This window comes from Kwoniella pini, chromosome 3 (genome assembly GCF_000512605.2).
Source record: "Kwoniella pini CBS 10737 chromosome 3, complete sequence".
Lineage (NCBI taxonomy): Eukaryota > Fungi > Basidiomycota > Tremellomycetes > Tremellales > Cryptococcaceae > Kwoniella > Kwoniella pini.
This window is the reverse complement of record NC_091718.1, coordinates 296,666-319,524: the sequence shown is the minus strand read 5'-3', so window position 1 is coordinate 319,524 and position 22,859 is coordinate 296,666. Positions and strand designations below refer to the sequence as shown.

The 22,859-nt window shown below is 37.2% G+C and overlaps 11 protein-coding genes and 1 non-coding gene across 12 annotated transcripts; 9 read left to right on the top strand and 3 right to left on the bottom strand.

Moving 5' to 3' along the window:
- Positions 1–250: 250 nt before the first annotated feature.
- On the top strand, positions 251–2,449 carry I206_102323 (uncharacterized protein; the record flags this gene model as incomplete). Its single annotated transcript, XM_019159383.1, has 6 exons — positions 251–635; positions 914–1,563; positions 1,672–1,904; positions 1,986–2,127; positions 2,214–2,354; positions 2,417–2,449. 6 exons carry the CDS (start codon positions 251–253, stop codon positions 2,447–2,449), a joined length of 1,584 nt encoding a protein of 527 aa, XP_019007677.1.
- A 168-nt stretch (positions 2,450–2,617) lies between these two features.
- On the bottom strand, positions 2,618–4,239 carry I206_102322 (uncharacterized protein; the record flags this gene model as incomplete). Its single annotated transcript, XM_019159382.2, has 10 exons — positions 2,618–2,708; positions 2,787–2,887; positions 3,017–3,152; positions 3,256–3,403; positions 3,482–3,575; positions 3,647–3,700; positions 3,764–3,781; positions 3,850–3,933; positions 4,001–4,101; positions 4,215–4,239. 10 exons carry the CDS (start codon positions 4,237–4,239, stop codon positions 2,618–2,620), a joined length of 852 nt encoding a protein of 283 aa, XP_019007676.2.
- Positions 4,240–4,745: 506 nt separating this feature from the next.
- Positions 4,746–5,431, top strand: I206_102321 (uncharacterized protein; the record flags this gene model as incomplete). The annotated part of the gene is made up of 3 exons (XM_019159381.1): positions 4,746–4,886; positions 4,983–5,103; positions 5,175–5,431. 3 exons carry the CDS (start codon positions 4,746–4,748, stop codon positions 5,429–5,431), a joined length of 519 nt encoding a protein of 172 aa, XP_019007675.1.
- A 289-nt stretch (positions 5,432–5,720) lies between these two features.
- I206_102320 (uncharacterized protein) lies at positions 5,721–7,042 on the bottom strand (the record flags this gene model as incomplete). Its single annotated transcript, XM_019159380.1, has 8 exons — positions 5,721–5,809; positions 6,047–6,150; positions 6,213–6,347; positions 6,422–6,504; positions 6,578–6,598; positions 6,696–6,813; positions 6,874–6,905; positions 6,980–7,042. 8 exons carry the CDS (start codon positions 7,040–7,042, stop codon positions 5,721–5,723), a joined length of 645 nt encoding a protein of 214 aa, XP_019007674.1.
- A 313-nt stretch (positions 7,043–7,355) lies between these two features.
- On the top strand, positions 7,356–9,898 carry I206_102319 (uncharacterized protein; the record flags this gene model as incomplete). Its single annotated transcript, XM_019159379.1, has 4 exons — positions 7,356–8,195; positions 8,302–8,541; positions 8,639–8,965; positions 9,020–9,898. The coding sequence occupies 4 exons, from the start codon at positions 7,356–7,358 to the stop codon at positions 9,896–9,898; spliced, it is 2,286 nt and encodes a 761-aa protein (XP_019007673.1).
- Positions 9,899–10,292: 394 nt separating this feature from the next.
- I206_102318 (60S ribosomal protein L37) lies at positions 10,293–11,199 on the bottom strand (the record flags this gene model as incomplete). Its single annotated transcript, XM_070202541.1, has 6 exons — positions 10,293–10,398; positions 10,544–10,622; positions 10,825–10,898; positions 10,976–10,989; positions 11,102–11,107; positions 11,197–11,199. The coding sequence occupies 6 exons, from the start codon at positions 11,197–11,199 to the stop codon at positions 10,293–10,295; spliced, it is 282 nt and encodes a 93-aa protein (XP_070058642.1).
- Positions 11,200–11,665: 466 nt separating this feature from the next.
- Positions 11,666–12,487, top strand: I206_102317 (uncharacterized protein; the record flags this gene model as incomplete). The annotated part of the gene is made up of 2 exons (XM_019159377.1): positions 11,666–12,150; positions 12,211–12,487. The coding sequence occupies 2 exons, from the start codon at positions 11,666–11,668 to the stop codon at positions 12,485–12,487; spliced, it is 762 nt and encodes a 253-aa protein (XP_019007671.1).
- A 448-nt stretch (positions 12,488–12,935) lies between these two features.
- Positions 12,936–13,644, top strand: I206_102316 (uncharacterized protein; the record flags this gene model as incomplete). Its single annotated transcript, XM_019159376.1, has 6 exons — positions 12,936–12,973; positions 13,059–13,155; positions 13,210–13,278; positions 13,347–13,403; positions 13,454–13,514; positions 13,565–13,644. The coding sequence occupies 6 exons, from the start codon at positions 12,936–12,938 to the stop codon at positions 13,642–13,644; spliced, it is 402 nt and encodes a 133-aa protein (XP_019007670.1).
- A 169-nt stretch (positions 13,645–13,813) lies between these two features.
- Positions 13,814–13,928, top strand: I206_102315. Its single transcript, XR_002021944.2, has one exon. It is a non-coding gene; the product is annotated as a 5S ribosomal RNA (ribosomal RNA).
- Positions 13,929–14,882: 954 nt separating this feature from the next.
- I206_102314 (uncharacterized protein) lies at positions 14,883–17,107 on the top strand (the record flags this gene model as incomplete). Its single annotated transcript, XM_019159375.1, has 6 exons — positions 14,883–14,957; positions 15,013–15,106; positions 15,180–15,301; positions 15,356–16,401; positions 16,458–16,650; positions 16,712–17,107. The coding sequence occupies 6 exons, from the start codon at positions 14,883–14,885 to the stop codon at positions 17,105–17,107; spliced, it is 1,926 nt and encodes a 641-aa protein (XP_019007669.1).
- A 611-nt stretch (positions 17,108–17,718) lies between these two features.
- I206_102313 (uncharacterized protein) lies at positions 17,719–21,061 on the top strand (the record flags this gene model as incomplete). Its single annotated transcript, XM_019159374.1, has 16 exons — positions 17,719–17,953; positions 18,038–18,215; positions 18,302–18,445; positions 18,558–18,821; positions 18,902–18,987; positions 19,058–19,102; positions 19,177–19,467; positions 19,548–19,618; positions 19,689–19,815; positions 19,878–19,996; positions 20,057–20,087; positions 20,149–20,199; positions 20,262–20,551; positions 20,615–20,687; positions 20,743–20,839; positions 20,908–21,061. The coding sequence occupies 16 exons, from the start codon at positions 17,719–17,721 to the stop codon at positions 21,059–21,061; spliced, it is 2,256 nt and encodes a 751-aa protein (XP_019007668.1).
- A 1,163-nt stretch (positions 21,062–22,224) lies between these two features.
- On the top strand, positions 22,225–22,537 carry I206_102312 (uncharacterized protein; the record flags this gene model as incomplete). Its single annotated transcript, XM_019159373.1, has 2 exons — positions 22,225–22,337; positions 22,441–22,537. The coding sequence occupies 2 exons, from the start codon at positions 22,225–22,227 to the stop codon at positions 22,535–22,537; spliced, it is 210 nt and encodes a 69-aa protein (XP_019007667.1).
- Between the last annotated feature and the right edge of the window lie 322 nt (positions 22,538–22,859).

The window sequence follows — 22,859 nt, the reverse complement described above, 5'->3', positions numbered from 1 at the left end:
ACTGGAGAACTGCCAGTTTAACAATGCAAGTCGATTTGACTAGTCGGTCATGAAAGCTAAAGTTGACTGAATGATTGAATGATCGAATGATCGGATGACCTCCACTTGTTCAGGTTCTCGAAATTTAGTTAAAGACGAATTCTGATATTTATCATGAATTTCTTATAATTCTTCATTCTTAATTCGAACAAATATAGATAAGAGGCATCACTCACATTCCCTTTTCAAAATGAGTTCATCTATTAATCAAATGCCTTCTACACCTTCTCTTCAAAATAATTCTAACAATGGGAAAAATGCAGCAAGATTAAGAAATCAAGCTAATCAAAAAAAATATTCAAATCCATTACCTATATTAATTAATTCTTCAAATTCATCTGATAAGAATTCATCAACATTAAAATCATCAATAATAAATTCTTATATACCATCTTTTTCAAATTTAAATAAAAAAGAAATAATTAATTTACCTAATTGTATTGGTACATTTGATAATATTACAAGATCAATTTGGATTGAAGATGAAAAATCAAAATTAATTTTATTTAATAGAGGTTTTTTTGGTAAAGGTAATTTATCAAGAAGTGAACCTTCTTGGAAACAACGTAAATTAGATTTATTAAAAGGAGGATCAAGTGAGTGTTTTTTGTTTTTTTTTGGGTTTTAAAATCTTATAAATTAAAAATCCTCAAAAATTCCAATTTTTATGATGAATAAATCATTTTTTTTAAAAAAACAAGCTCAACAGTCTCACCTTTTTTTTTTTGGGAATGATGACTTTTAAAAAAACTTCTTCTTTCTTTTATTTCTGATTATGAAAGATTTTACTTTCTATGATTTTGATTTAATTTGATTTGATTTGGTGTGATGTGAAAAGGCTAATGATTAATATATATTTTCGATCACTTTATAGCTCTAGCTGCTGAACAAATGAGAGAAGCAAGAAGACAAGCTAGAAAACAATTTAAAATTGATAGAGCAGCTGCTATGTTAAATGCTGCAAAACAAGCTGAAGCTATCCTTACTTCATCTACTAAAGCTTCAACTTCAACAGATTTAAATAATTTTTCTTCATCTCCATTATCTCAAGATAATTTAGAAGAATATATTGGAGAAGAAGGAGAATTAGAAATTGATGATCAAAGAAGATCAAATTCACCTACACCTTCTACTTCAACTACAATAACAGCAACAACTGAAGATACAATTATAGATCCAATGAAACTCACTGCTCAAACTTTTTTAATTAGACCTACTAGACCTGATTCGAATAGGAATAGAGGTAAGAAAGCATTTAGAAGGCGTCCTCCTCCTTCTCAAGTACCCCTACCAACGACGACCGAGAGTACTTCTTTAACTTCAAATTCGACCGCGATATCGCAATTACCCCCAATTGTACCTTTGACAGCAAGTAAGGAGGAAGAGGAGGAGGAAGAAGAAGAAGAAGAAGATCTTTTCGATGAATCTTTGGTGGAAGATATGGAGCATTTGCAATTGAGTTTAGAAGAAGCTTTGTTTTTGAGTCTTGGACTGGGTGTTTTGAAAGTGTTTGATCCTATCAGTGTGAGTAAGGAGTAATCTCAGTTGGGCATTCGAGTGATTATTCACGCAAATTTCGTCGAATACTCGAGAAAAGCCAGATGGACTTGCTAACTAATTATGGTAAAATAGCAAACTTATATTCCTAATGGTCCATCACTCCTATCACTCTTATTAACGCCTTCCACTTCACCTTTCTCAAATACACTATCAACCAAAACGCCAATGTTACCCGATGATCCACTATTAGTATCATATATTGCATATCATCACTTCAGATCTTTAGGATGGGTAGTAAAAGACGGTATCAAATTTTGTTGTGATTGGTTATTATATAGAAAAGGTCCAGCTTTTAGTCATTCAGCGTGAGTTCTACATATTTCATTTTAGGCTTTATATATAATATACCGAATCGAGTTGATCTTATCTTTCGAGGGGGCCAATAGATTCGCATGTATTGTTATACCGGTTTATGAAGACCTTGAAGAGAAAGAAATTTCACCATATGGAAATCAAGATTGGTATGAGGAAAAATTAAGTTGGAAATGGATAAATACTATAATGCGTGTAAATGCTTTAGTACAAAAAGTTAGTTTAAAGACAATCTTTCCAAATTATTATATTGTTTCGAGATAAGACTAATTGACTTTTTTTTGAAATTTTTTTTTTTTTAGACCGTCATAGCTGTATACGTTACTATACCTTCTTTGAAATCATTTGATTCATCATTAAAATTTGAGAATGGGTATTTAAATCCAGAAAAAATTGATTTTAAGAAATTGTTACAAAGATATACTGTTAGAGAGGTATCTTTGGTGAGTACTTTTGAAGAAATGTATGGGATAAATTGTACGTAACTAACTTGTTTTGATATAAGACACGATTTGGTCCTTCAAGAAGAAGGGATTAGACGAAATTTATGAATCATCTTATGGTTAAATCTATCTTAGATTATTGATGGATTTTCTGCATCTCTTGCATTTATATATAATTGTAATTTAATTCACGAATATCATAACATGTAATTCTAAAGATGTATTAAAAAAGAATTCTATTATTCTATTCCATTTTTGTATTTTTAAATTGTCTTAGAACCTGTTTTTAAAGCAGCTTTGACTTCTGGTGTATCTTTAACTTGATCCCAAACAGGTCTAGGAACTTCAACAATTCTATTAATTTTTTTATCAATATCAATCAAAATTAGCAGGAGTTTTTATCTAAATAACAAAAGTTAAAGGATTATTTACTGATTTGTTCTTGAATAAGAAATTCCACCTAATCTACCAATAGGTCTTAATTTTTCAGCCATAATTCTAAAAGGATCATTTGGATCTAAAAAGTTTTCTTTCTAAAAATTAAAAAAAAACAAATTTATCAATAGGGAACAAACATTAATTTCAAAATTAAGTTTGGTGATTAATTTTTCCTCATTCCTCAATGAATGAATGTGAATGTGAATGATTTTAACATAACATACAATTTGAAATCTTTTAATTCTACCTAAAATAATTGTTTGTGTTGGTTTACCTTGATCACCAATTAATTCATGAGAATGATCTAAAGTACATTCCATTGAAAATGCAGATTCAGCAACATGAGGAGGTTTAATAGTTCTTTCAAAAAAAAAAATATGAATTTATAAAAAATTAGTTATATTTTAGGTGATTGTGAAATCTTTTTCTGATAATTATTATTATTTTTTTAACTATAACTCACTCTGAAGATCTTTTAGTTAAACCTGATAAAGACCATTCATCAATTTCAGGAGGAGAATCAATTGCACAATAATTTGAAGCTTCTAAAAAAGTTTCAGATATAATTGATACGCAAAATTCTTTTGTATTTAAAATATTATGATTTGTATCTATTAATCAATTAATCAATCAATCGATCAATATTTCGTTTAAATTTAGAAGATTAAGAGAAATTTGAATTGACTAACCTTTCCATCCATCTGAACGTTTACCACTTGTAACACTTATCATAAGTGTAGGTGGATTATGTCCAACTATATTGAAATATGATATAGGTGCAAGCTATATTTGAAAGTCGGATCAAGTTTAGTATATAGAAGAAAGATATAAGTCAAGGGGGACAATCTACTCACATTGGAATGACCATCGTCTCCTAGCGTCGATACGAAAGCTATAGGCCTAGGAGTCTATTTACCGTTTAACACTAAGTTCAGCTGAAATCGCTGTAAATTCGATTATGGTTGACTCACAACTCCAGATATCATCAGCTGTAAGAGATGAAATTATTATTTCGTTACTTCAGTTGTATTACTGAAAAGTCGTTTGATTCACTTACTTTGTAAATGTTCGATTTATCTTCATTTTCAGGTATAATACTTCTAAATCCATCTTGTTTGGCTTCGTGTTCCTTCGAATAAGGCTATAAGAATTATCCTTGATTTTTCAGCATGAGAGAAACTCGCAACTCAAATATGGAGCATACTTACAAGACTATTCAATCCTTGTCCAGGTACGAAATTGGGTTCAGGAACTTTTGTGAAATGTGGTTTGTATGATTGTTCGAAATCAGGTCGTTCAGCTTCAACATCTTTCCGTTTCGTTTGGAAAAAAAATAATCATAATCAGCCGAAAGAATCTCTCTCTATATTTAGTAGTTTAACCATCAAGCGTTGAATACACTTTCTGTAAACTCAGACTCACCTTTAAATGGTCGATGTTTGTGCATCTGTCTATAATATTCTTCGGACATTTTGTAAAGCCTTAGATGGTGGCACGAAGTTATGGTTGATCAAGGTAGTGAATCAAGCTACTTTGTCAATGAATATACGGAAGTTGGAACAAAAAGTCAGAACGACAAGGAAACGCAGCTAACTTTTATATATATTAATAATCACCGTTCTTCCAAAAATCACCTTTATGATCAAGCATGTGCTATATATATAATACCTCATATTACTCATATTATTACGATACATTTGGAATATTTCAATGAAGGACTACTACTACTGATTATTATGACGTTCATTCACCGGAGATAAGCGATCTATAACCTTACTAATTTGTTCGTTTCTCATTTGGCTTTGTTCTGTGCCTGATGCTTTTGATACTCTTTTAAAGAATATACTAAGTTGCTTTTTATAATTTCATGTATTCGATGATAGAAAAAGTAAGTTGCTTTGGAAGTACTGTGAGGAAAAGAAGATTGTAGCACGTCAAAGTGTTGGAAAGGTCATGCCTACCTTCTTATCTTGTTTTCCTTCAAAACAATCGCAAATAACGGAAGAAGATGCATTAATTCGATCTTCAACAAAGAGTGATGAATGTATTTTTTGTAATGTATCGAAGGGTGTGGGATTTAATGTGATATATGAGGTACGTTGGTCATATGATCATATTCTTTGAAGTCAAATTCTTCACAGTATCTTTTCAATTTTTGATTGAATGATTGATAAAGATTAAATAATATAGGATGAGGAATTAATTGCATTTCATGATCGTACACCTCGTGCAAAAATACATTTATTAATTATACCAAGACATCATATTGCATCATCTGTCAGAGAATTAAGAAAACAACATATACCATTATGTAAATTTCATTAAACCTGTATGAACCATAATAGTTAAATCAGCTAATATTTTACCTTTTAATCATATAAGTGAATTCAATGATTAATTTAGCTATTACACTTATACCAAATTCTTCAATACCTAAAATGGGTTTTCATATACCTCCATTTTCATCTGTTCCTCATCTTCATTTACATGTTTTTTCAGGTAAACATACTTTTATAGGTAAATTTAAATATCCAATTTCTGGTAGCAATGATCATAAAGGTTATGGATGGTTTGTTACACCTAATCAAGTTTTGAATACTTTGCATCAAGGTAAAACTGTAGGGACTGGAAGAGGATAGAAATACTGTTGGCCTTAATATAATGTATATAACGGATAGATACGATCATAATGGATTAATGAACATGAACTAAGAGATATCATGAATGCATAATATGTTTTCGTTCGTGATGGGGATAAAACAACAATGTTACAGGGATTTGGAAACGTACAATTACATGTGATGAGTAGGGCCCATGCTAAGCTTCTATTCCCCAATTTATTTCACCGTTCTGATGACTCATAGGTGAATCAGAGACGACATATGTCACGACTGAATCACTGAAGAGGACACTTTACTTGCTGTTCATTTAACCAAGTACGTGATTACTCTTCTTGCCCTTCTTGGCTTTTTTGTTGCTGAAACTTCTCCAATCTGAGATACGTTCTTCTCTTCGTTCTGTAATTATACGAAAGGAGAAAGGTTAAGTCAAGTGTCAGCAATGTTGCTCACAGGTAATTTCATAATCAGAAATAGAGGAAAGTAGAAAAAGGAGGGTTGATCCGTCGAATGTCCTTGTATCGACGAAACATCTTGTCACCTGTGCAATTAGAATATTCGTAAGATACCATCGACGTATCCCGAAGGACGACTAAAAAGTAATGAAACGAAAGAGAGAAAGAGGTCTAAGCTCACCTTCCCATTTAGCTTGATCTTCGACTTTCCTCTTTCTAGCAGCGACATCCGCTTCTTGTTTTGCCTTTTCGGCACCTTCATTCGCGTATGCTAGTTTCGTTTTCCTACATGAGGAGTTTTGTAAGCTGATGAACTGATGAATACCTCGTGACGGTGCGAAGCTTACCTTCGGCGTGCTAGTTCATCCTCTACTAAAATCTCTCGACCTTTCGCTCGTACTTGCTGTTCTAGTGGTGGAGTAAGGTTGGAAAGTCGAGCATCATCATCTGAAACATTGGTTGAGTAGCCACTGCCCAGTATGCTATCGATAGGAGCATCGGTATAAGTCGTCTGACTATTCGACTAGGTGATCGCAAGATTGCAGCGAGAACTCACGATTTCAGTACTTGTGTTCTCGCGTGAGTCATAATCATGTCAATGTCTTTTCGTTTCACAGGGTCAGAAAGATGATCTTCAGCCTGTTGATTACGCCGTTACCTGTCAAGTCAGTTTATGTGATTTGCGGCCATAGTCCAAAGAGAGTTCACTAACCTTTTTTAGATAATCAAATGCCTAGATTCGCCACCGCAATAAGAAAAATACACCTCATCAATCAGCGCGTGATCTTGAGTGACTTGAATGTGTTCAGACAACAGAAGGTGAAACTCACCTCCAAACCTTTCTCATGCTTGAATTTATCTGGATGTATCAGTAAAGATTTCTTACGGTATTGTTTCTTTATCTCAGCTTCTGTAGCAGTTATAGGTAAATCAAGTATATCATAAGGGCTATAGAGGGCTTGTCAGCTTGAATCCAGCTCGCGAGGAGGAGAAAGAAGGCAAGCTCACTTCAATTTGAAAGCTTTCAGTATCCTGTCCACCTGGAATGATGTGCAGGTTCAGCACACGACCGAAAAAAGAGCAAATGGCTCAAGGGGAAAGGGTGACTACTCACCTCCAATTCCTTCGCTAGGTCATTGGCATTCTTCTTCAATACTGAGTCTAGATTGCTCGCCATTTTTTTGTCGCTGGTGACCTTGAGTATGTCAACTTCTGATTGACACAGAATGTGGAAGTAAGTTAAAAATAGGAAGATTAGGAAGAGGCATGTTGATGTTACACAGGTGCGTTTGAGTACTGGGGGATACTAAGTTGATCGGAGATTTCCTCTATGTCCGCTTTCATTCGGTCATTACGCGTGTTTGAGCACTTGAAATGTCACTTTCGATTCTTACTGATATGTATATACGGGTCATTTACCTTCTTCAATCCTCTCGTTCAACCCGTCTATCTGATAGACCCCAAGGAGATAGGTTCAATCGCGATATACCATGTCAGACGCAGCACTGTTCCTTCGAAAACGTAAAGACAAGGATCGACGTTCTAGAGTCCCCTCTCGTCCGGTCGGTGGACCTTCATCTTCCACTAACAACGTTTCTACAGCCTCGTCCTCCACTCGTCCCAATGGAGTCGCTTCATGTTCAGCTTCATCTTCGGCAGGTGTAAAAACTGAGCCTGGCACCAATGGGCAGAACGCAAATATCACAGAAATCAAGATCTTCTCTTCTGGGTCAGACGGTGGATTAAGGTTCAATTTTATGAGATTAAATCATGAAAAGGAAATTGATCCTTCTCAAATTGGAAAGAATATATTATTGAATCGTAAGAAACCTGGACCAAGAGAACCATCAAAATACGCAATGAATAAAGAAGGGAAAATAGTTGGAAAATTCGTATATGATAATGAAGGTAAATTAGTTTTAGATTCAGAAGGTAAACCTATAATAGAACGTAAACCTGAAATAGAAGGTATGGATATGTCACTTGTAGGTCAAGCTCCTGAAGAAATTGAAGATAAAATTGGAAAAGCACCAGGAAAGAAAAAAATGAAAAAAGGAACTAAAGAAGTTTTTCATCAAGATATTGAAATTATGAGATTAAGAAGAGAAGAAGCTTCACCTTGGATTTTAGAATCATCTAAACCTAAAGATAAATCAATAATACCTGAATATTGGGTTGGTAGAATGCAAGAACCTTCTGCATTACCAACTGTTTTATTGGTAAATGATGGGACAACTGAAGGGTTCGAGATGGTTCCTCTGGGAAGGACTTATAAATTCGTACCGGATAGACCATTCAAAGTGCTTGATTCGGATGCAGCGAATAAAATGGTATGTTTGTTTCGACAGCAATCTTCCTAATATTGGTATACATATTGTGAAATATTCTTGAGCTGTGAGACCTATCGATCGCTAACGTGGTTTTGCCTTTCTCCAGTTTGAACATCAAGCGAAGCACAAAATACACGATCGATGGGCACTGAGACCTGAAGGTGCGAATAACATTGTCACACCTGAGCACATCGTCCATGGAGTAAAAGCCGAACGAGAAATGGAAGAAAGAGTGAGGAGGATGGAGATACGGATGAATCAATTCAACGGCGTGGCTATAGACAGGAAACCTAAAATCGAAAGATTTGAGGATGATTATGTCAAAGAAGGTCGAAGAGCGGAGCGAGTGAGTTTTCAGTTTCTGAACGACGCGAGACTTCTGAACTTTGGTGTAATATTCGGTCCGCGTTGGTATTACGCTGACTGTCCGGTGTATGACGTAGGGCTTAGAAGGAGGTATAGATGAGGAATTAGATTTTGATGAAACAGAACATTTCCAAGATGACGATGATGTGAACACTTTCTATAGGAATGCAGATGAGGAAGATCAAGCGCGAGAAGCTGAAGAAATCCAAAAGAAAGAGTATAGATTGGCCAATGCCAACGTTGGAGATAAACCGCAGATCGCAGATGAGGATGGTGAGGATGACGGTGATCTCTTTGGAGAGAAGAAAAAATATAGTGACGAAGGTAAAAAGCTGAAAAGGATAATGAAGAAGCGACAAGAGGATGGGGAGGATGAGGATATGTTCTCGGACGATGACGAATCGGTAAGTCCCTAAACAGTCTGTACAGGACATACGTTGAAACTGGTTGCACTCCAGGATGAGACAGATACAGAAAGTGTCAGTAGTAAGACCTCACAGAACAAGGAGAAAGAAAGGGATAAAGATGGGAAACCGATCGATGATCAAGGTTCAGGTTCCCGACCATCATCAAGAGGACCAGGATCTAGAGGAACATCTTCACCAACAGGCAAACGACCAAATGTTCCTTTATCAGGAAAAGCCTCGACTGCACCTCCTGGATCCGGAGCCGCTTTCCTCGCTCAAAGAGCTGCTTCTCGAGGTGCCTCTCCTCGACCTCCCGGAGGAGCTAGGGCTGGAAGTCCGTTATCAGGAAGAGCAGCTAGTCCTGAGACTGGAAATGGAAGAGCTACTTCTCCAGTTATGAGAGGTACTTCACCTGTTCCTCCGTCAAGGGGTCAATCTCCAGCTCCAGCAAGAGGATCAAGTCCAGTTTCGGGAACAACTTCTCGTGATGCATCACCTGCACCTGGAGGAAATACTAAATCAAAAGGCAAAAGGAAAACTGATTCAGAATCACCAGGTCCAGGAGTAGGAACAACGGCATCACCAAGTGGGAAAAGAAAAAATTCACCTGCAGAAGGAAATACAAATTCAAATGGTGGAATCAGTAATAGACCTGGTAAAAAATCTAAAAAAGGTTCAAATACACCTACACCTGGTCCAGAAGATTTACCCAATTTTGAAGGTATGATAACTAAACAAGATGTACTTGATTGGTTTAAATCATTGAAAAAAGAAACTGTTCCAATGAGTGAAGCTATAAGTGCATTTAGAAATAGAATTATGAATGCAGGTAAAAATAGAGAATCAAATCAAAAATTATTTTTAGGTTGGATGAAAATGTTAGCAGATCAAGAAGAAAAAATGTTAAGGCTTAAAGAAGAGTATCGATAGATTATTAGTCGGTTTGGATTTGAAATGCAAGGTTATCAGTAGATTTTCGTCTTTTATCACTTGTCGAAAGGAATGTTCGTATAATTCCAAACATTTTGATGTACTTGACTTGTCGAATTATTATTTTCGGCTTATGCACAATTTGTATCTGTACCTATATGGAGTAACAATTCTGAGGAGCCTATCTCACGCCGGACGACCAATCATGTTTTGATTTGACAGCGTATGCAATAGACGAAGACGAAACCACGCAAACTATAGCTCATGCTTGAAGCTGTACCATCGTCTCGTAGTAATCCATACTGTCCGCTGAAAAGGCATTTTGGGTATGAATACATGCACACAGCTCCCTGATAACCAAATCCCAATTAATGCATTATTACTTTGAACGCATTTACTCGGAAGTAGCCTTGACCTTCTTAGGGGCAGCACCACCTTCTCTGAAACCGTTCTTGAATCGTCGGTTAACATCCTTGAGGTGAGCGTGTCGACCGGTACCGCTGTATATGTCAAGTGATGATCATTAAAGTTCGATATATTAGGCAAAAGTGTCAATTAGGATAAATAGGAGGGAAGTGAGATGAAGATGATGTCTTATTAGTAAAACAATCTTTTCTCTTTTGAACTCTCTAAAACAATACTCACGTTGTCTTTCTTCGCTTAGCTTTCAAACCCCAGTTGAAGGATCTGAGTTTAGCGGCAGGGTAACCACATTGAGCACAAGCTAAACCAAAAACAATAGTCAGTGAAAGCTCTTGGTATTCATCTCCACTTATAACCCAGTCCTTCTCTGTGACGTCCCAACGCTGTCTTCCTATTTGTATGTGTGACTTTCCCACAATACAAGCAACGCTCTGCCAGACTTCACAGTCGTGTTTCCTTCCACATCTAAGAAGCCAAGTATGAAGAGGAATGTATATACCCACTGTGCTTTTGTTTGTGGAAAGATCTTTGTCCACATCGTCTACAAAGGGTGTGAGACTTGGAATGTCTTTTACCGCTATTATGTGAAATATACGCATTAGCATTTTATTCTCCAAAACTTTGATTCATGAAATGTAGAAGTGGTGGACTCACAAAGAGGGAGTACCCTATTAAATTGAACAAGCGACCAGGTCAAAAGAAAAAAACAAGTTTAATTAAGACCTTCCGTCAGCTACTAATTTATTGAAATTCCCAATCTCGAAAGAATATTATACGTACTTTGGACTATTGAATATAAAATGATCAGCATTTTCTCTCTACTTAACACATCTACACGAAACGAGAGAGAGAGAGAGAAGATGTCAAGTACATACCATTTTTAAAAGACTCTTTTTGACTTGATGGATGGGAAGAAAGTCTTAAAGGTATTGTTAAGACAGTTGAAGATGATGAGCAGCAAGGGAGAGACGAGCAGTAGACAGTAAGGCAGTAGGAATGGTACAGTACAATCAAAGCAGACAAGCACACGAGGTAGTAAAGTGGAAAAATTAAGGTGCCACATTGAATTTCCGTCAAGGAGTTTCGCCGGAATTTGGTAAAGGGTAAAGCTGAGCACAGAGATTGATAAGACCTTCAAGCCCATTGACAAGCGGAGTAAATGCCACGCTGTGCTTTCATAAACGTGGCGCATGATGACGGAGACCCCAGGTAACGTAGCCGTGACTTTTGTTGACATGAACTGTATGCAATTCATACATACCCGGTGCAATGAGAATATATCTTATGAAGCAGCGTGACTTTTAGGAGCATTGACTAGCTGAAGCTCATCCAAGAAAGATGAAGATGACATCTCTCGATCCTAATAAATCACTCTCACCTCTTCCACCTTTAAAATCATTCTCGTTAACCCATATCTTATATGATCCATCTCATCCACTTTCAATACCTTTAACTCTTTTATCTCTTTCACCAATATTCTTATTCGTATCTTATTTTACTTTGTTAATCTTTAATCGAAGTTTAAGTATTTTATTCCTTGGTTTAGGATCAATAGGAAATGAAATATTATCTTGGACATTAAAAAGATTATTAAAAGGAGATAGACCTTATAAAGGTTTTGGAGAAATTGGAAATGGTTATGGAAATCCTTCAAGTCATTCTCAAGCTGCTGGTTTTTTAGTTTCTTGGGGTATAGGTTATTTTCTAACCATTTCATTTCGATCAAATTCTACTGCTGTTGAAAGTAAATTTAAAATAATAAGAAAAGTTAGGAATGGAATTTATGTTTTTGGTTTGATTATTTGGTCAATTGGTGTTTCTTATTCAAGGTAAATTCACTATTTCATTGATGAAGGGATTAAAAAACTAAGCTGATTTGAATCATGAAGATGGCATTTACATTATCATACCCCTATACAAATATTGGCTGGATATTCTATTGGATTATTAGCAGGATCAATTTATTTCTACATTACAGAATATATACCACTACAATACCCATCTTCGATATTGGGAAGGCTACGAACTTCAGTACAGAATATATGGGAAGGTTTAGGCGGAGTCGGTGGATTTGATTTGGGTGATGCTAAAGGAGGATGGGGAGAAGGTTGGATTTTTGATAAATCGGTTAAATCGAAGGCGTATCAGAAAAAGAAGAAAATATGATTGTCGTACTAAGCCACGGCAATGCACTATGTGTTGTCATGTCTAACAAAAGTCTTGATGGGAATGCGACGCTTCAGATCACTCAGGTTGATTCGGTCTGACGGCTACTCGGCTCGTAGTTTGCCGGGAATTAACTTAGCATTGTTTAAGTTCGATGTCCTTCACATTGCTAAAACAACTCAGTTATGCAGATCTTGATGAAGAACACTCGAGATGTATTGTACATACACACGCTAAGAAATCGGATCCGAATAATCAGCCGGAATTTGAGACGAGCTCATGAGCCAACATGTCTCATGAGAGTCACAAGACGTCATTGTTCTTGCTTGACTGAAATCCGGTGATGTAAAAGTATAAGAAGGACTGATCTCTCTTTTTACTGACTTCTTTGCTCGAACACTAATACACTACTCCTCGATTTATTATTGCCTCTCGCCACTAAGCAATCATGTCAGCCCCTACCAAGCCTGACCAAAATGCGATTGGGTGGGTATACTACAACTTCTAGCATTCGTGCAGAATGAAAATGGGTGACAACTGACTCTATTAAATCCCTGCTTGATGTTGATAGTCAATCAATCGCAAAGCATATCTTATTGCTTCAAAAAGAAGGGTTAATTCAAACGAACAAAACAGATTATACAGCGAGTCCTGCTTTTTCTCCTACCGTGATGTCTTATACCATTGAATTGGCGATAATGACGATTGCTCATTGGATTTAGGATATCAAAAGTATTCTCGATGTCCTGAACGACAAAGAAGTCACTCGTGGTCGTGGTGGTGCAGCGACTGTATGTAAAATTTACTCAATACTGCTTAGCGAAGTTCTCTTCATACATAATTTATTTGGGTATAACAGGACGAAGCTCCTCTTCTTGATAATTATAGGAAAGTATCTGATTATTTCAACTTAAACGTAAGTCCGATAAGAGTGGATTCGCTTGTAATGCCAATATCATTCGTTAGGATAAACCAACTATCACTTATGCGCTCAGTCAAGCTATCACTGGTCTTCCCGCTGTTCATAGTGCGTAATTTTCTACCTTGCTCCCTACTGTAGCTTATGTGTAATTGTAGCCGAAGATGGTAAGAATAACAAAGAAGAGATAGCTAAAAAGGCTTTAGAGGAACTGGAAAAATATAGCAAGGGACCTTGAGTCCTTTTCGAAAGGTCATCAACCCGACTTACGGGTCGATGGGAATCCGTTTATTGGGTATACTTGTAAATACGCGGGGGATGTTTGAGAGTGATGAACTATATTCGCTACAATCACAACTGTCTATAAGAAAGTATATATAAGGGAAGATATGCCCTACATTCCCATCTACGGCCATAGAATCCAAAAAGCACCGGGTCTCGTCAGCTCCCCGTAGTTAAGTTGGATATCGCTCAATTAGTACCAAGGTGGGGGACCATTTGGGAATCCTGAGTGCTGTAGTTTTTGCACCATTCTTTGAAATACTTGTTGACGACGAGCGACTAATGGAGACTACTTGTCCCATACTATCGCGGGAAGAACTGAATCTACTCATTCGATTGGGTAAAAAGGCCGAAAGCTGTACAAGATGAGATCTATATCATGTATATCCCTGAAGAGGTTATTTAATACCTGCCTAAAGATAGAATACATCCAACATATCCTTACACACAATTCTTTGGTGTAAGAAAGAATGTAACATTCCAAGTTTTGAGAAATATTTCCAACATTTTACCATATCGGGTGATACAGGAAACATGACCGAAAGATCGACACCAAAACGCACAGACGTTGATCTTTCTTTGCGATTTGCCACGCCACACATGTGGTTTGATTAGTTTGAATTGGCCCCGTTATTTAGTTATTTGAGCTAAAATTGCTATATTAGGTTGGAATGATTTTACCGGATTAGGACATTATTTATTGACGTCATTGCTATTTTATGTAAATTAAGTTACCCTTGAATATGCATGCGCACCACCATACCAGTTACCGGTCTATGATCACTTTTTACTTTACTTGGTCATATTACTACTGGTCTACGTTGTTATTCCCTTCCCTAACAATCCAATTAATTGACGTTACTACGTTACTCCCGTCATCATCATCATATTCATCTATTTATTCTTTCATTCTTCTCATCATCATCATTTATACCTCTTCCGTCGTTACAACCTCTAAGATCCTCAAATAATCACAACATATTGTAGGAAAGGATACTACATAAACTTATATACTGTGAGTGATACATTCATTTTGTCGTTTGGTCTCTTCTCTTAGCTTAGCTTTGCTTGTGATACTGACAATCATCCCAATCATCCTTCCCCTTCCAAACACAACTAACATCTTGCCGCCCACTCACCTTTATATATACCTTACCTCACTACCCAGACAAGACAAGAGGATAATATACAAAGATGTCCCACTTTGATACTTTGTCCAGGACTACGTCCAGGACTGCCGGTTCAACCGTATCTAGAAACCAATCTTTAGTGAGTAGACCTGTGACAACTCTATCTCTACATTCGGCTAATATAGCTATTATAGATCAAGAAGAACACTGCCCCTCATGAGCTCAAACCTTCTGACATCCTCATTGAGCGATTCACCGCTTGGAAGCAAATCGTGAAAATGCTCATTTGTGAGTTGTACTTTTTTCTGTTATATCTCGATTATTGAGAACCCCTGCTCACCCTGCCTAATCATCCCATCAGCCTACTTCGAAGGTGTAGCCGATATCGAAGCTAACACCTCCAAGGAACTCACTAAGCTCGGAGCTGTTATCCAAGTTCCCTTCAGACCTGGGAACCAATTCTTAGGCGAAGGTGGTATGCAAGTGAGTTCCGGTCTCGGCTTTATGCTTGACGCCAAGCTTATTTAATTCCTCCAGGATGTCTTCTACACAATCAGAGATAAAACCCGAGTCATCGCCGACTCTCATTCTTCTCTTGCTCGAACCATTGAATCATCCATTGTTCAACACTTGCAAAAGCTCAGAGCTGAGATCAAGGCTCACATCAAGAACGTTCAAAACGATACTGGAAAGCTTGCTACCTCTGTAGCTAAGGAGCGAGAACTCTCTACTCGAGCTATCGCCGATCTTCAACGAGCCATCGGTGCTGTCAGTCACACTCCCATGCAAGTTTCCGCCAAGGAAGACCCATTCGCTGTCAACCAAGCTGTTCACAAGCAACTCTCAAAACAAGTCAATGAGGAAAACTCCCTTCAAAAATCCATTATCATCATGCAACAGAACTCTGCTCATTTCGAGGAGGGAATCGTTAGATCGATCCAATCTGCCTGGGCCACTTTCGATGAATGGCAAACTCGGATGTCTAGCTCTGTTCAAGAGACCTGGAGACATCTTGGTGTCAACATGGCTCAATTGATGCCAGACAGAGAATGGGTCTCATTCGCTGCTCGATCCGATCACTTGCTTGATCCTGAAACTCCACTTAGAAACCCAGACTTAATCGACTACCCAGGTAAAAACGACCCCGCTGTCACTCCCGTCCACACTGGTCTTCTTGAGCGAAAGAAGCGATTCACCAAGACTTACAAGGAAGGATTCTACGTTCTTACTCCCGCCGGTTACTTGCACGAATACGCCTCTTCGGATCCTACTACTGCTACTCATCCTGTTTGGTCTTTGTTCTTACCCGCCTGTACACTTGGTCCTCCTTCATCTGCTACTACTGCCAAATCACACAAATTCCACATCGAAGGTAGAAAAGACGGAACTTCAGCTTACGGCAAGACACCCGGTGGTAAAGGCTTATTCAGAGGTTCGGAAACTGCTTTCACTTTCAGAGCTAGATCTCATGAGGAGATGATGGAGGTTTGGAACGACCTTAGAATGCTTGTTGCTCGATACTTGGTTGCTAGCGAGCAAATGGAAAGACATGGTGACGTCGAACGAGCTGTCCTCAGTGTCGGGTAAGTCTGCTGACCTATTCATCTCTTCATGTGTATTATGCTGACTGCCATCACAGATACCGATCTGACGAAGAAGAGGAAGAGGAAGAAGAGGATGATGAGGAAGAGGGAAGCTCGGTGGAAGAGGCCGAAGAGGAGGAGGAGGAGGAGGAAGAACACGCTGCTCATGCCCACGAGGAATCCGAGGAGGTACCAGCTTATACCTCAGGTGGTGCTGCTCCCCTCGAAGTTGGTCCAAATGGTTACGTTGTAAGTTTACCTTTCCACTTCAAGTGTATACCTGTCACTGATTGTTCATGGCTATATACAGGTTGACAAGAAGGACAAACCTGAGTTGGGCGCTGAAACCTCATCAAACGCCGGTACTGGAAAAGAGGTTGAACGACAATTGTCAAGAAAAGAGGAAAAGGCACCAGCAAGAGAAGAGCCTACAACTGGTGAGGCTACTCTCTCTTCTTCTACTGCTACATCGGGCGAAGGTGCTCCAGCCTTGGACACATCTTCAGCGGCCAGGCCCGAAGATACTTTAGGTGAAGTCATCCATGCACCTGGTTCCGTCACTGGAACCAGTGATTCACCTGATGCTGGACCGACATCATTAGACCCTGAGACTCCCCCAGCTCATAATGAGGCGGGCAGCAAAGGTGGATTGTTTAGTAAATTCACTGAGAACTTTAGTGGATCAAAGAAAAAGTCCGAGGCTTAGGGTTCGGAGTTGACTTTTTAAATGCACCTTCGCCCTTGCATAAATCTCATTCTGTATGATGAACACGGACACTAACAAGTTTATCCTGAATTATATAGCCGACGAATAAAGGTATTCTTGATTTGATGCCCATAAAATATCTCTTTTAATTTTGTAAACACGAACAATTGTCATCCATTCTTCTTTAATTTTCGTATCAATCGTTTGTCATATACCCGCATTTATGTAGTGGACTGGCTTATTCAAGTTGATATCTCTTTATACTCTTTTGTCTGATTAATATTATAAGTGAAAACTGAACATATACTTTTTTTAATGGAATGAATTCGATTGGAAATTTGTTTTATGCGATGCATGAGTAATGTATCTGTTTGCCATTGAACTTGAATGCCAAGTCTTTCAATTGTACCAACGCGCCGGTTGCAGTAAAGTGTATAACCGGTATATCACTCAATCCGTCATTCACTATCAACTCAACATTCAGAATATATCTGCAATACTGCAATCGCTCGACATCATCGTTGACATACATGAAAATACAGTCGAAGAACGGTATCAAATCACATAGGATACTGAAGTTGAACTGATCAGATCATTGAGGATTGATCAAGATGTCATCCACCTCGATACGTCAAAAACCTTCCCCATCAAATGGGATATCGATAGATCTTATTCGTTTGAGACTCCGTAAATTCTTAGATATATATCTGCAACACAGACCATTAGTTCAAAGAGGTCTTACAGCTGGATTCGTGTTATACTGTCTTGGAACAACACTGAACTCTTTGACTGGAAGAACGGGAGGAAGGACACATACTTCAGGAGGAAGGAGTAAGAGAAATAAAGGTGAGTTGGGTTAAGACCCATGTTTGGTATTGAGGAATAGTAGTTAGATGGAAATCCTAATTTGATTTTTCCAATTAACGGCAGATTCAAAGAAAACTACTGCTTCACCGAATGATCCTTTATTTCATATTCGTTTAAAAAAATTACTTAGAATAGTTATACCTAGTTTAAAATCTAGAGAAGCTGTTATGTTAGCTTTACATTCTACTTTTTTAGTGATTAGAACAGGATTAAGTTTATATGTAGCTGAATTAGATGGAAGGTAAGTTTTTTTTTTATTTTTATTTTCTGGATTTAGTGTTGCTTGAGATAATAGAGAAAATGTATTGATACGATTAATGATTATAGAATTGTTTCTTCACTTGTAACTGCTCAACCTACTTTATTCTTAATGAATTTAACTAGATGGTTGTTAGTTGCTGTTCCTGCAACTTATACAAATTCAATGTTGGAATATTTACAATCTGAATTAGGTTTAGCATATAGAACGAGGTAAGTCAATTTACCTATGTTATCCAGAAAATTATTATTTCATTGGAATATGAATTATTCAATTGTGTAAGATCAGGAAATTAGGCTAATTAAATCATGCTGATACTTTTAGATTAACTCAACATGCTTTAAAAACATACCTTGATCCGATATTACCATCACAACAACCATTTTTAAATTCCGATGAAAAATCTGACTCATTGATAAAATCGAATGAAAATGCTCAAATATTAGGAGAACAACTTTTTTATAAATTAGCTAATCTTGATGATCGAATTAAAAATGCAGATCAATATTTAACTGTTGATATTCAACAATTTAGTCAAAAATTAGCTGAAATTTATTCAAATATTGCGAAACCCGTTTTAGATGTTATGTGAGTTTAATTTGAAATTTAGGGTTTTTTCCTTTCGGTTTTTGTATAAAAACGTTGATATGATAATCTTGATTTTTCAGATTATATAATTATCAATTATCACGAAATGTTGGTGCGGAGGGTTTGGTTATTTTGACTATTTTAGTACAATCCAGTGCTGGAATACGTGAGTATCTTCATCTTGATTAAATTTTTTATTTGAGGAAACAAAATCAAAAGCTAATTGAGGAATGTAGTTCGAGCAATCACACCTTCTTTCGGTACATACGCTGCACATGAAGGTGAATTTTGAATTGGCCTGTCACCCCAGCGATTGTTGTTATAGCTAATTTGAAAAAAAAAACAAAATCGTTAGCTAAACTCGAAGGAGAATTACGATTCACTCATTCTAGGTTACTTGAATCTGCAGAAGAAGTTGCTCTTTATCATGGAGAAGAATTTGAGAAAAACGTAATTGAACGTGGATATTTCGCTTTAGTAAAGCATGCGAATAGAGTATTGAGAATAAGAGTTTGGCATGGTATGGCTGAAGAAGGTGTTATCAAATGGCTTTGGGGAAGTCTTGGATTATGTATTTGCGCAATACCTGTTTTTGCTGGTGAAATCCTCGGTATGAAAGTTGGTGATTTAGGTACAAGGACTGAAGGTGAGCTAAAATCATGCTGATTTACCTTTCTTACGTATTCGAACCTTGGAAAAGTGCGATTCTGATACAGGAATTTGTAGGATTTGTAACTAATCGAAGATTGTTATTATCATCAAGTGATGCCTTTGGTAGAGTGTTGTATAGTTATAAAGTGAGTTGAATCTCTTGTGGCTTTCCAAATATTCCGTAGCGTGAACTTACTTGATTACAATCGCATGCAGGAATTGGCGGAATTAGCTGGATATACTGCTCGAGTATCGGACCTATTCGATACAATGGAAGATGTAAAAGCTGGACATTACCAGAAGAAATTAGTCAGTAGTACAGGAGTTGAGGATAATGCCAAAAGTGAATGCACTTTAACTCCATTTTCCTCCTGCACAACGAGGCTGATATGACTTTACGGGCAGTGCTTCAAGGTAGAGGAAAGATAATTGAATCGGACGAGATCAGGTTCGACCAAGTACCCTTGATCAGCCCGAATGGCGATGTTTTAGTTAAATCAATGAGCTTCAACGTGGAGCCTGGGGTAAGTAGTTCGAAGTTAAGTGAGTATAATGCTAGACTGATGAGCTCATCAAAACCGCAGAAACACTTGCTGGTGGTTGGACCAAATGGATGTAAGTGGTGTTTCTGGATATAGATCAATTATGCTGCGAAATGTCTGACAAGGAAATTCAGGCGGTAAAAGTAGTTTATTCAGGATTCTTGGTGGTCTTTGGCCTGTATACGGTGAGCACCCAGCATCCAATTCAAATTCAGGCAGGTGTTTCGATTACTGATTTTATCGATAGGCGGAACTGTATATAAACCTCCTGCTAGATCGTTTACATACATCCCACAAAGACCATACTTGTGTACGGGTACATTACGAGATCAAATAATTTACCCACATTCTCAACTTGAAATGAACGAAAAAGGGACAACGGATGATGATTTATTGAAAATATTGGACATAGTTGAGATGGGTCATATTGTTGATAGGGAAGGTGGATGGGATACGATTAGAGAATGGAGAGATGCATTGAGTGGAGGTGATAAACAGCGAATAGCCATGGCAAGGTTGTTTTATCATAAACCGAAAGTGAGTTGTCTTGAGTTTGACGTTTGACTATTTAAAAGGTGATTAGCTGAAAACGTCGCGCAGTACGCGATTTTAGATGAATGTACAAGTGCTGTCACTTTGGAAATTGAGAAAGTCATGTATGATCATGCTACAGGTGAGTTTATCGGAGTCTGTTGCGCCAAGGAATTAAAACTGATTTGAAATTTTAGCATTGGGTATAACGCTCATGACTGTTAGTCATCGACCATCTCTATGGAAATATCATTCAATGGTATTACAGTATGATGGAGCAGGAGGATATATCTTGTTAGTGACAGCAAAATCCTCATCATTCTTAGTTATTACTGACCGATGCTGATTCACCTAATGCACAGTACCGAATTAGACGCAGAAAGAAGATTATCATTACAAGAAGAGAAACAAGAATTAGAGCATAAATTATTAACTGTACCGAAATTAAAGCAGAGATTAGAAGAATTGAAAGTTGTCAAAGCTGAACGAGAGCGTTTGATTGCTGAAAAGGCATAAAACATATTGTTAAAATTTATTCCATAGATTTGTATTGCCGTACGAGTATCGGGGTTTAAAAGGTTTTGTATATGACTGTTTATTACATAGATGTATGAACGTAATTGTATCTACGATTTAACTCCACAGTCGATCAAAAAAATACGTAAGAAAATATTTCATGCCGATAAAGTTAGACGGAAAGACTTTTTAGACTTTTGAAAATCCCGTACTTTGAGATCTGAACACGACCAATTATCCATGTCTTGGTATCGGGAGCGGGGAATGAAGGGGTTATATGGTACTGAAAAGAGATGAATCTAGAATATTATTAAGATACTCATAGAAGATTATTATTACCCTTAAAAAAGAAAAACGTAATACGGTGTAATCCGAAATCATTAGTAATAAAATGTAATAACTGATTAATTGATTATTGCGCCACCTCTAAGGCCCCCTCTATTGTTATAGATCTACAATCAAACGCTGACGAATGCGGTTATAAATCGATCAATAATTAGAGTATATATATATATATGAATCATTCCTTTTCATTCCCTCTTTCTTTCCTTTTTACTTTTTATATCTTATTCAATATACGTAGACACATAATTCATTTATCAATATATAATTATCTAATAATTTTATTGCAATTGAACCCTCACACTGTCTTTATAACGATAAAGCATTAGAAGTAGATTACATCAAACCAAATTAAATTCACGACAAACACACGACCTTATCCTTCCTTCTTTAATTCCTTTTATCAAGTATTGATAATCACCTTCTTTGTATACGGAAACACTGAATCACGTTCACTTCTAGTCAGCTATATTATTGTTTGAAGATAGAGATATATATAACTACTGTCATCAATAGAAATTGATCCATATTTGCCACCCAACGTATCCTCTTATCGCTAGATAATCATCAATATGTGAGTACACCGATCTTCGATTTAATCTACTCCTTCATGATCTCTGATTTATACATGACTCTTAACCACTGCCCGCTTTCTAATGATGCAGCATCAAACTCACTCATCGCCCGCTCCGCTCATACATTCTTCATCTTTTGCGCTTTGCTGACTAAAACAAATCTCTAGGCCAGCCAAGAAACGATGTCAATTCAAAGTTGTTTACAACATTCCCACTTCTCCTACAGAAGAAGGATCAAAACCTGAAATGACTGCCAATCCTACTCAATGTCCTTCTGCAGCTCAACGTTTAGTTGGCGATTGTCCACACTGTCAAAAATCGTTCTGTTCTACACATAGGCAGCCGGAAGCGCATAATTGGTGAGCTTCAATCCTTGTTTTTGCTCATCACAGTATCCTTTATCAAACGAGTATTCTAGACTTTTTATCATCTATTGTTTACTGACATACTTTCTTGCCTTAGTTCCGGTATGCAAGCATGTCGAGATGCAGCTTTCCAAGCTAATAAAGAAAGATTGGAAAAAGAACGTACAGTTGCAAGTAAGATTGCACAAGCTTAGGGATTTTCGATCAGTCGTTCAATATACCAAGCATACTTCCGACCCCATATATAGAGGGTAGAGAAAGAGAGAATTTTAGATTCTTAAAGGAACATTAATGTAATTCGTTATCTATTGTTTGTACTAGCCCGAGAATATACCATTTGTAGATCTGAGTATCAAATAACGTGAATGAATCGCATCACGAGATTCTAGTATAAGTGTCGATTTAATAAGCAACCTATCGAATGATATAGCAGGCGTTGTGATCTCGCGAACGACGACATAGCAGTGTAATCGCGCAACCAGAATTCCCAGACCGTTCCTTATTGGTTATCTTAAA